The 12,968-nt window shown below is 35.0% G+C and overlaps 1 protein-coding gene across 2 annotated transcripts in view; it reads left to right on the top strand.

Moving 5' to 3' along the window:
• The window catches only part of LOC130897054 (homeobox protein OTX2-A-like), a 49,347-nt gene that overhangs the window by 32,158 nt on the left and 4,221 nt on the right, over positions 1 to 12,968 (top strand). For both annotated transcript variants that reach the window (XM_057805563.1, XM_057805565.1), the window contains exons 3-5: positions 359 to 525; positions 3,105 to 3,256; positions 12,453 to 12,622. In XM_057805563.1, the coding sequence (XP_057661546.1) occupies positions 359 to 525; positions 3,105 to 3,256; positions 12,453 to 12,622 (489 nt within the window). The remainder of the gene's footprint in view (positions 1 to 358; positions 526 to 3,104; positions 3,257 to 12,452; positions 12,623 to 12,968) is intronic.

The raw sequence follows: 12,968 nt of genomic DNA on the forward strand, positions 1-12,968 counted from the left end.
AACTGCTGGATATCAATGAGACCTTTGCCGCCATTTTGTAGTCCAATTTTGTCTCTCTATTGCAGGTTATTTGTTGTAATTGATTTGCTGTAATTTCAAAAACTGTTGGTGATACTACACAACTTCTCTGTGTAACAAGCGTTTCTATAACCAAGTTATCGTCTTCAGAGAGTTTACCTTTAGCCTCTGGTGATCGAAAAGCGTTGGTGAAGTGGTAGTATGAACAATTGTGTTGTTGTTATTTGTAATGTTTTTAATATTTAATTTAGAAATATAATAATATGCTTAAAACAGCAATAGATAGGAAGTAACGGATTCCATAAATCAATCATTCAAGATGTTTCCGATTTGTTTCCAGATGCAACCCAGAAAGCGAGTTATCATTTCCGGGATTTGGAAGCGGTTGCGGCGGAAGCACTTCCAGCATGGCCTACTTAAAGTCTACTCCTTATCCTGTACCCGGACTCGGTCTACACGGATTACCAGTGGACTCGCTGCATTCATCAATGACAGGTTATCCAGGAGGTAAAGAAACTAAAGTTTTTTTTTTATTTTCCTTTAATATAGCCACTTCAAAATTTTGTAACGTAGTGTTAACTAACGTATCAACAGGTTTTATCGGTTTATTCCAATATAGAAAAATTTGAACATAGATTTCGTTTTATGTTCAAGGCCAGCTTTAGAAGCGAGTTCCAGTTCCAACAAAAATTATTTTAGTAAAATTTTCTAAATGATCTACGTTATACAGGGTGAGCTATAAATTTTTGTACTTCAGTAACCGATCTAGCTTAGGAACCGCGTGGAAGTAGAGGTCGGGGCTACTCTTTCTCGTGGTTCTTAACCTCTTGGAAATTCGGTCAAAATGGATCGTTTCACGAGAAAAATATGCTTTTTTTGAAACAATTTTACGTTCAGATGCTTTAGCGATACCCCGAACAATTTTGCGTCGATTATAGAAGTCAGATTTTGGACTATAAAACACGAAAAACATTCGTCGAAAAGTGACGATTTTGGTAGCAATATCTTCATATTTAGCCCGTACTTTTTGAAAATACAAGCAGTGATTTGGTTACTGTTAACTCTGCGGAATATAGGAAAATGCTAAGAGATTGTTTTCAATCAAAGTTACGTCATTTTAAGTGTTACAACAATAGAAATGCAGCAAGATGGTGCACAACCTATTACGTTTGTCAAGAATTTACTCATTCTTAAAGGAATATTATCATAGCCTCAATGCAGTCCAGACCTATTTACAGCTGATTTCTTTCTATCAAGCTTCTTAATTATCGGGTTTACGTGATTGAAACAGAAATAATAGTCCAATTAAAGGAGAATTTTCGTCAAAAAATGGATGCTACTATCTTTTTTTCATACGAAATACAGCTAAATTGGAAATTACATCTCTATATACTTGAATTTTAACCAAACAACGTTAATTAAAACTTTATTTACAAAAAAGGAAATAAATATTGACCAAAAATCGAAGGTAGCTGTTTTAACTTGGTCCAGTTGGCTTGTTTATACTATAAATTTTACGAGGATGGTCCTAGAAGGACCTGGATAACACAAAAATTTTCACAACTATGTTCAATATACCCTTTTTATAGATAAGAATCGTTATGGTCCTCAAAATAGTCATTAACTGCCGACATCACCTTTTCATTGTTGTAAAATCTTTAACTACCAAACCATCCAGGATAAATCTGGAGAATAGGGTGCATGAAGTATCAATTCAACCTTTTATTAATTAATTTTAATTAATTTTGGCCATTGCAATAACGGTTGTGTGAACTGGTGCACTGTCTTGATGTAACAACACTTTCTTCTTAACCAAATGCGGCCGTTTTCATCGTTCAAACGTTGAAATAAGTTCTGATGATACTCGCTGTTGATAGTTTTATCTTTTTCAAAATAAACAATGGAAATTATCCCACGCGCATTCCAAAAAACCGACGCCATGACAATCTACAGATGGAACGGTCTTTACCTTCTTTGTTTTGGGTGTGAAGTGATGGACCCACGTTTCATCCATAGTTATGAAAAGGCTTTATTTCTGTGAAACATTGCCAAGCACTCGATGGAAGCCTCTTTACGACACTGTTTTTGTTTCATTTTGAGCAAACGCGGCACCCATCTTAGGCACAGCTTTCTCATGTCAAGTCCAAAATTGATATGTGATGTACTCCACTTTTTGAAATGCCTACTACGTCTGCTAGGTCGTTCACTTCCAGTCTGGGATCATCCAGTACCGCTTTTTGTATCTTCTTCAGTCAACTCATTGTAGTATTGTATCAAATTACGATTTGAAGTAGTTTTCCATGAAAAAGTTCATTATTGATGGCTGCCAAAAAAATACTAATGAACGTGGCGTCTTCAAACTTCTGTAGGTTCCCAATCTCTTATTGAAAAATAAAAAATTGCGGCTGGTGTTTTAGTGTCGAATACTGTCATTTCCTGTTCTGTATTAAATTTTAAAATTATATATTAAATTCTAGAGTATTATCATTTTTTAACACGTCGAGACATGGTGCGGTCCATAGGCCCGCAATTAAACTTTCCCTACAACCCAGAGCGATCCCGTGGACCGCACGACATATTTCATTCCAAACCTCCTCCACGCCCCAAGGAACCGTATTTAAATGTATTTTACAGGTCTTGGGTCTTTGGAATATTATCCTACCCTTGATTCAATTGATTTTGTTTTGTGGTTTTCCAAAACAAACAAGTAATCATTTTTTTTATTTTGGATTTCAGAATAATTTTCTTTCACTTCACCCTACATCATATAATCTCACCTTTTGACCTTCATTCTTCACTAGGCTATGGGTTTTTTTGACGTTTTTTTTCTTTTATGAAGAATATGGGAATTTACCAATGCTGTACCATAGAACAGCTCAATACCAATTTTCCTATACAACATCAACGTCTTCTCAACAAAGTGTTGTAACTTTTTTATCAGATAGATGTATAGAAGATGAAAACCTCACGATCTGTGACCTGGGGAAAGTTTGCCTATGAACCGCACACAAAAAAATTTTTTGGGCCCAGGGAAAGGTTCATAAATTTTGATTGGGGCTCAACGTGTTATTAATTATTAATTTCAGGTAACCAAAGGAAGCAACGGAGAGAAAGAACAACATTTACAAGAGCTCAATTAGATATATTAGAAGCGTTGTTCGGAAAAACGCGATATCCGGATATATTTATGAGAGAAGAAGTGGCCTTGAAAATTAATTTACCGGAATCTAGAGTTCAAGTAAGTTAATCCCACAAATTATTACCAAAACCATTACGAACAAATTCTATTTGTATGCAGTTAGTACTGGAAATGACTATAACATGATATTGAACAAAATTTTTTTTATTTAATAAACTTTGAACAAACAAATAACACTGTTGAACACTGTGTTCGTCACACGATGTTTGTGAGGATTTTTATTTGTTTTGATGTACTCTCGTTGAAAAAATATTATTTTTATTATTTTTATTTCGCATATTCGTTAACTACAGATACTTATAGATATTATCGTATCGTATCCATTGAAAAATCAATAAAGGAGATGCCATATGCCACATTACATGATAACTGCTTTATTGGATGGATGGATAGACTCATAATCGATCCTAGAGCTGGATGGATTGCACGTATCCATTGAAAAATCAATAAAAGAGATTCCATATGCCACATTACATGATAACTGCTTTATTGGATGGATGGATAGACTCATAATCGATCCTAGAGCTGGATGGATAGCACGTATCCATTAGAAAATCAATAAAGGAGATTCTATGTGCCACATTACATGATAACTGCTTTATTGGATAGATGGATAGACTCATAATCGATCCTAGAGCTGGATGGATGGCACGTATCCATTAGAAAATTAATAAAAGAGATTCCATATGCCACATTACATGATAATTCCTTTGTTGTATGGATGTTTGGACTTATAATCGATCCTAGAACTGGATGGATGGCACGTATCCATTGAAAAATCAATAAAGGAGATTCTATATGCCACATTACATGATAACTGCTTTATTGGATGGATGGATAGACTCATAATCGATCCTAGAGCTGGATGGATAGCACGTATCCATTAGAAAATCAATAAAGGAGATTCTATGTGCCACATTACATGATAACTGCTTTATTGAATGGATGGATAGACTCATAATCGATCCTAGAGCTGGATGGATGGCACGTATCCATTAGAAAATTAATAAAAGAGATTCCATATGCCACATTACATGATAATTCCTTTGTTGTATGGATGTTTGGACTTATAATCGATCCTAGAGCTGGATGGATGGCACGTATCCATTGAAAAATCAATAAAGGAGATTCTATATGCCACATTACATGATAACTGCTTTATTGGATGGTTGGATAGACTCATAATCGATCCTAGAGCTGGATGGATAGCACGTATCCATTAGAAAATCAATAAAGGAGATTCTATGTGCCACATTACATGATAACTGTTTTATTGGATAGATGGATAGACTCATAATCGATCCTAGATCTTATGACATGCCTGTAGATCGAATTATTATCATTTTGTTTCACTAAAATCCAGTGTTTTTGTGATATATTGTAAATATGCTGCGAAAATGTTCTAATAACCTGAAGAATTCTTGTTATGTGTGTGGAGAATCAACTCTTGCATCTCAGTCTCGAAAATTTACGCCATTGATTGAAAAGTGTCATTATCGTTTTCCTGGGCACCGTCAAGATAAATCCCGGGCTCCACATATATGTTACGTAACGGGTGAAGATTCCTATTAGGTTGGGCTAAGTAAGAATCCAGACATTTGCCTTTTGGTATACCAATGATTTGAACGGAACGAAAAGATCATGTAAGTGATTGTTATTTTGTTTGATTGAAACAAAAGGCCTCACAACCAAGTCGTCCAAACACATTGTCATCAACCAACACACCAATTCTAGATAAAGTCGAACCGCCTGTGCCAAACCCTCAAAATCAACCAAATTATGAGGCATCAACTTCAACTTATGGATACAAAGTTTTTTAATACGATTTAGAACGTGATTTCGATTTATCTAAAAAACAAGCTGAGCCTTTGGGGTCTTAAACGACTGGAATTTCTTATTTCCGACATCTTGACGATGAAATGACAACTTTTATAAATTGAATGATTCAATTTATTGTAATAAAGAGTTTATTGGATTTAGAATATGATCCAAGTCAATTGGCGATAGTTCAGTGACTTCTCAAAGTTTGAAATCAGTTTTGCTATAAAACGGAAACAAATGTATTTCTGATGTGAAAGACACACAAATTTGTGAAGATAGAAGTTATTTGCTCGGGCTACAGCTTGGTTACACAAAATATTGCTGTTTCATTTGCGAATGGGTTAACAGAGACAGAAAAAAGTTACTTCACAAAGAAAGTGTGGCCCAAGAACTTACTCTAGAGCAAAAGAATGTTTTAAATGATCCTTTAGCGAACCCTGAAGACATCTTTCTACTACCGTTGAAGCTGATAAAATATTTTGTAGTGGACAAAAATTGAAGAGGGAATAATTATTGGTCCACAAGTACGGGAACTATTGAAGGATACAAACTTTCAAGAAAAGGAAAAAGTCAGTCGTTTGGAAATGTTTTGTGAATATTGTCCAAAATTTTCTAGAAAACTATTGAGCGGAAAATGAAGACTTATAATTTCAGACAAAGCTTTGGGATATAATATGTAATACTGTAATACAGAATTCGGGTCTGTGAGTGATGAACAAGGAATAAGATTTCATCAGGACATTTCCTTAATAGAAAAGCGCTATCAAGGGAAAAAAGTTCAGGTATGTTATCAGATTACTGTTGGGGATCTACTTGAAACCAAACATTCACGAAAATCAAAGCTATTTATTGTACATTAAAGAATATTTTTTCTAAGTGTTAGTGATTTCTGTACTGTTTACAAAAATATATGTCTTTATGTCACAAAGGAAACTGAAATGTCAATTTGATATTTTATTTTTTACTGGACGTAGTAGATTCAAAATTTGGTACATTCAAAGTTTTCATACAAATATACACCACAGAGGCACGTATTCATTGAAAAATCAATAAAGGAGATTCTATATGCCACATTACATGATATGTCCTATGTTCTCATTTTCCACATTCGTAAGGATTCTTTTTACGCTAGAAATATTCTCGTCATGAGGCTTTATTGATTTTCTTTTTAAATAGAAGATCTAGGATATACATTACACGTAGCTGAAAATCACGCAAGAAAATTTATACTTATAGAAAATATACTGTGGGCATTCACAAGTGGAAATCTGGCGTCGAACACTTTGTTAGGAAATAAATGCCTACAGGAAATTAGAGGATATATTGTGAGGTTTTTTTATATATCTTTTCGATAGATAGAAATATCAAATTTGGTCGATTAGCTCATTCCCATATTCTCAGTCACACCACAGAACATATACCCCAAGAAGAAGGGCAAAATTAGTTGCTATTCAGTGAAAACAACATGGCGGATTTTCGATGCCAGTGCCCTCGATGGTACGTGGTAGAATTAATCAATTTTTGCGGTTTATTTGAATTTAAACTGTATTCGATGTTATTAATTTCCACGTAGTTATGATTTCGCAGTTTCCTGAATTTCACTAAATTGACAATTGACATTGACAGTAATGACACATGTTAATTACACTAGCGCAACTATTAATAAGTGTCAGAACTAAATTAGTGTTGTCGAGATTTACATGCAAGTTGACCCTCTTATTAAGTATGTTTTGTGCGTCACGTTATTTTTATGTAATTAACTTGTGCTAATAAAATTCTTTTGGTACGCTGTAGCACCAAAACAAGTCACAAATGATTCTCAAAAGTGTATCTCGATTCTTAAGCATCAATTCTAACAATAGAGAGGCGAGCCTACTGCATTTAAAAAAAGTTTTAAAGATGATTTATCTCAAGGAAGTCCAACACCTTTGTCGCAGCAAATAAACTGATTATGATCATGTATGATTATCGTGGATTATCTAAAAGAGGTTTAATAGGAGTCTCGAGGTATCTCGTTAGGCAGAACGAGCTGAAGCCTTGGTTCACAGATCTTGGAAAAATCATTCACTCACAAACACATGGGTTTTAGAAAAGATATAGATGCATTAATGCGTTGCGTAGACGAAATTTGGGTCAACTACCTTGAATCTAAACGAATCAAACAACTCCGCTGCCAAAGAAATCCTTCTAAACCCCTGGCAAACCAACATATACGGCCTATTGGCTTTCAGCTCAAGAGGAAACTAAAGCGCGTTACACACTACCTTATTTAGTCGGGCCGACAGGATAATTTGGTCAGATCAGACGTCATATCAGGTCGTGTGCAGACGTGTCGTCTGACTTTAATCCTGTCGGGTCTTGTCAGGTGGCCATACCTTCTGATCCTGTCGGCCCGACGAAATCAGGTAGTGTGTAACGCTAGCTAGCAGCCCCTCCGGCTGCTAGCAACGACATACGAAGACCTTGCAGGTTTTCTGCGGTTTCCCTGTAGCCTGGCGATAGGGAATAATGCAGCGGCAGCTTACAAAATATCCCCAAACTGAGAAGAGTCGTTTTTTCTAACATCATCCCCCTTTTTTGTCTTATTCTGGCGTCCTTTTCAGCCAGGACAGCAAACACAACCCCACGCAACCACCACAACCCCAGCCCTGCAGAGGAGTAGCTCCTATATCAGGGCCAACTCCAAAAAACCTTCTTATACAACAAAATTTCCCTTATTCTACCTAAAAACTTTCCAATAAATCTCTCTATCTCTATCTTTTGAATGTGAAAGTTAGTGGAAAAGGATTTTTCCACGACGAGTGATTTGTGTTTGTCATACTTTCTTCAGAAGCTGAAATCTCACAAATAAAAAATGATTTAGTCATAATATTTTTTATATTTATAAATAATACAATAAAATATAATCTTTGTAATCATAAAAAGCAAAGATTTATTATTTCTTCGATTTCTTTGATATACTATGAGAGCTTTAGCATTAAAATTAATTAATTGGATGAAAAATTGGGCATCAAAACAACCCCAATTTGTCAACGTCAACAAGGTTCGTCAGAAGTGAAAAATATATTAATACAGGTCCGGTTTCTCTCGGATGTAATGATTATGAGTTTCGTAGGTATGTCTTTACAATGTTGAGGATCGGAGAGAACTAACTACCTACCACCTAACCTTGATATATTTTGGGTTTGTGTTATCGATTTAATATTTAGAAAACATTAACCCTTAAAATGGACTCTGTCTCGTTTAACTTCCAGCAATTGAACTCTTTCATTGGTATACCGTCTAAGTATCATATGCGGCTAAGTGCTACTTCATAAGTGAACACCAAAAACTTGAATAAACACAGCATAATTCACCGTATAGTTTGCATCTAATATATTTAAGATATATTCAATGTTTCCAGAATGGAATAGTTAACAATCGTTGGTGCTTTTGAATTCATATTATCGTTTAAATCGATTTCGATTAATCCGATACTTCACAGTGCTCAAAAATCGATTCGGTTACATATTTACAAGCGAAGTTAATAATACTGAATTAAAAATATTTAGAGAATCAATAGAGTTTTGTTTTAACGTGAACGGAGGCTATCAATACTTAAATTTTAGCGATTCTCATCTTACAAGGTGTAACAGATTTAATGTCCAAACATAACCTCTCTATTATCTCCTGATGCGTCGAAATTAGAACGAATTCTTGACTATGTAATATGTTTATGTGGGCCAGTTACATGATAATCTTTGAATATATGTATAGAATTATACGTTAAAATATTAGTGAGAATAAAAAGAAGCTATTGAAAAAGTTAGCTGTACAGGAAGTATTATATCCCAATCGTTATCTTATCTTAATAATGCTTGGTTCATCGCGAGAATTGCAATTACAAGATTTAATAATTAAACATTGTTCTCATTTGCGCACAACAAACCACGTCAGCGCAGTGTAAAAGTTCTACTACACTACTCGTTCCAACGCATCGACGAAGTTAACTGAAGTTAGAAACGTTACACCAACGAAACATACCCAATAAGAATGTAGATTTCGGCAACACTAATTTAGTTCTGCCACTTACTACTAGTGACGCTTATGTAATAAAAGTGTGTCATTACTGTCAATGTCAATTGTCGAGATAAATAATTTCAATTTTTTGATGTGCGTTCTGAATGAATTTATGAAACTCACTGTAATGCTATAAATATAATAAATAAATAATGTTAATGCCTTAATATCAGGCAATAGATCGCAACACAAATTTAGTTTTGACACTTATCAATCGTTCCGCTAGTCATTACTGTCAATGTCAATTGTCAAAATAAATAAACGTTTTTTTCAATTTCACAAGCGTTTGTTAGATATGATCTAAATGGGATACATTTTGTGAAATTCAGAAAACTGCGAAATCAGAACTGGAAATTAACAACATCGAATACAGTAGATATTCTGTGGTGTAAATTTGAATAAACCGCGAAAACTGATTAGTTCTGTCACGTACCATCGAGGATGCTGGCATCGAAAATCCGCCATGTTGTTTCCATTGAATTTTGCTTTAATTACGATATGGGGAATTGAAAAATGTCTGATTTTAATGTTTCGCTTTCCATTAATAGAGCTCTTAATCTCAAAACCAGATACGCATTTAAGAGAAGCAAAATGAAGTAAGCCGAGTAAGCTTCGTGCTTGAACTTCGTTCCACTTCGAGTCCGTTGACGATGATCCCTTATTAGTCTGGTTCCAGTTTTATCCAATATAGAATTCTAATAGCTAATGAACCGTTGAAAGCTTCATATTATAATAAATATGAGCCAGATGTCATTAGAAAAATATATGTTCAGAATTTTAAGTAATGAAATTAAGTCCAACTTTTCATGAACCCGATCCTGGCTACATACGCCCCCGGGAGCTACCGTGTTCGCTTTTCCAAACGACCCAAAACGAGAGGGTGTCAGAGCAACCAAGTATCACAATAGCCGTGGGCGAAACGTGCTGCCGCATCATCCTTGTAGGCTAATAAGGTAACAATCCTGCATTCAAGTATTCAACGATGAAATGGATCGTTTTCTAATGCCTTCTTGTTTCTTGTATACGTCGTTGATTTATTATTGCGCTTTCTGTTGTATTGTATAGTTTGTTCTCGAACGGTCATTCAGCAGGTATTTTAATGTTTTATTGTTGGCACGTTTGTCTATTGTTCAGATAATGATGTAGGTACACCCTCCGTTTTATCGTGAATTTATTGCGGTTCGTAATTATTGCCTTTAATCGAGGTTGTTTCGCAATAATAGTTTCGATTGTCGTCTTTAGCGGTTTCTTATAATAGAATCAGAAAAAGCCACCGCAAGTAATGAAATTACATTTGGAATTTTCTGTCAGTTCCTTCACGCGCCGCTTTTTCATTCACGGCTTCAACAGACTCAAATATCCTCCCTCTTGATGTTGATTTAACCTTAGGACCGAGGTAGAAGTAGCATGGCTCAAGATCCTGTGAATAAGGTGGGCGGTCTAACACTAGGATGTGGTACTTGGTTAGAAACCTCTATGGAATGATATGGCGCATTGTCATGAAGAAGAATCTACGACTTCCCTTTTTTGGATCTTTGTTTTAGGATAATAGATAAAGAATCAAGATTCGTCACATGTTATTACCTCGAGTATGAGTCATTTTGAATCGCATTCAAAGTTTCAATACAAATATTTTTTTCGAATTTCTCGTTGAATACACTGTTTACACCCACACTCACGATTACAATGTCTGACGCGCGTTTCTAAAACCAAGTTATCGTCTTCAGAGACTGAAGGTACATTAAATCTAATGACTTCTTGTTTTAGACTAAAGTTTCCCACCAATAAACCTTCTCCCGCCAAAATTAAGTCCAGCGGGAAAACCTCCTCGGAGGAAATATTTAGTGTAAAGAATTGGCCAATTCCTCTCGCCTACCCACTGGAATGTTTTCAAAATTTTTTGTTGAGTAGAGGACAAAGGGTCAATTTCTTACAGCCCACCGTATAGTTTAATCGTCAAAGCATGAATGTGAAGATTCCCTCCGAGGATGTTTTCCCGCTGGACTTAATTTTGGCGGGAGATTCAACAATCGCATGAATTCAGATCAACTTTTCGATTTTTTCATATTTTAACGAATAATTTTCAACATCTTTCGGCCATCTTAAAAAACCACTGAAAAATACGTGAACGCGACGAAAATTATTTATCATATATTTGTCTCAATAAATTTTAAGTTTCAATTGTAGTTTTTCAAGGTTTCATGTGAAATTTCGCAACAAATCGTTTCTTTATTTTTACGTCGATGATTTTTAGGGCAAAACGAAAAAAAAAATCAGTCCCTATACAAACGAAGGCGATAGTCGTTAACCTTTAACGCAATCTAGAGATAATATAGGGTTTTCCAATAAGAGGTGTTATTTTGAACAGCCCGCTATTTCGGTAAATGTCACTTTTGAAGCTGTCATTTTTTGACATTTGACAAGTAGAAACTACGCCATTAATAAAAATGGAACGATACACGCTTCAACAACGCATTGAAATTATTAAAATTCACTATAAAAATGGTGAAAGTTTGGCAGAGACGGTTCGTAAAACTGAAACATTTTTTGGTCGACGTGAAGCACCTTGTCGGACCGCAATACAGAAATTGGTGGAAAAACTTGAGCTGTTGGGACAAGTTAGTGCTGTGAAGAATAAAACCCGTGCACGTCGCTCAAGAACAACTGAGAATATTGCTGTTGTAGCCCAAAGTGTTGAAGAAAACCCAGGTTTGTCCATTCCTCGTCGTTCTTTGGAATTAGCCATTCCACAAACGTATTTTGCATAAAGACTTGGGTCTTAAGGCCTATAAAGTTCAGATACTGTCGTTTAGTACAACTCTAGAACTGGAGGATGAACTGTAAACAGTCTAGCGAGGGAGTACTCAACACACTGTTAGTGCTGCCACCATACCAACTAAGTTATCTTAATAAGAAAAGCTTAACTTTTTAAACTACACTCACCTAACGATGATGTGTATTTAGAATGAATAGGTTGCAGAAAATCCAACTTAGATTTCGTGGTACTCAAAGATTTAATTCAATTTAATCTAAATGGAAAGTCAAATATTTCACTTAACAGTCATTGAAAGTCTATATAAACTACCGTTATATAGTATATAGTATAGTTATTTTCCGTAAAATAACTATGGGGTTTGCCGATACTATCTATCATGAACCACCAACCATGTCCCTCACGCGCTATACCATCAGGTGTTGAATGTCAAACTTTCCCTCAAATTGGAAAATGTATCAAAGATAATTTTGTTGAATTTCTAATATGTGTTAAGAACCATTATTTCCAAATTGTAAACAACGGAATATTTAAACATCCGTTCTACCTACCTGTTGTCGTTGACGCTATAAAATATTTCAGGTGTGGTTTAAGAACAGACGAGCAAAATGTCGCCAACAACAAAAACAACACAACCAGCAGCAAAACTCGGAAAAAACCACCAGATTAAAAAACAAAACTACCACCAGCCTCATTACTAAGTCATCTCCAACACCAGTTTCTGTTTCAAGCAATAATAATACTAGTACCAGGTAAGAAAATCCATATTTATGGTCTTATATAAACGCTGTGATTTTAGCAAGTTGATTATAAACTATACGGGGCGATTCAATGTTTTCGTTACGTATATTTAAATTATTCAAAAAAGTGAATGTCTACGGTTTACATATACAATATTATCCAATGTATATTGGAATAAATACCAGTAAATAATGACAATATTAGTGAGATAATTACTATTTTACCTACTGAAAACATAAGATTCATTCAGCTTATGTAAAAACAGTTGGTTAACGCATTTTTGTGTCATATAATAGAACCGATATTCACGCCTATATCTTTGCTATACTCCTGACATATTTATACACCAAAACAATT

The sequence above is a fragment of the Diorhabda carinulata genome, chromosome 8 (genome assembly GCF_026250575.1).
Source record: "Diorhabda carinulata isolate Delta chromosome 8, icDioCari1.1, whole genome shotgun sequence".
NCBI classification, from domain to species: Eukaryota; Metazoa; Arthropoda; class Insecta; order Coleoptera; family Chrysomelidae; genus Diorhabda; species Diorhabda carinulata.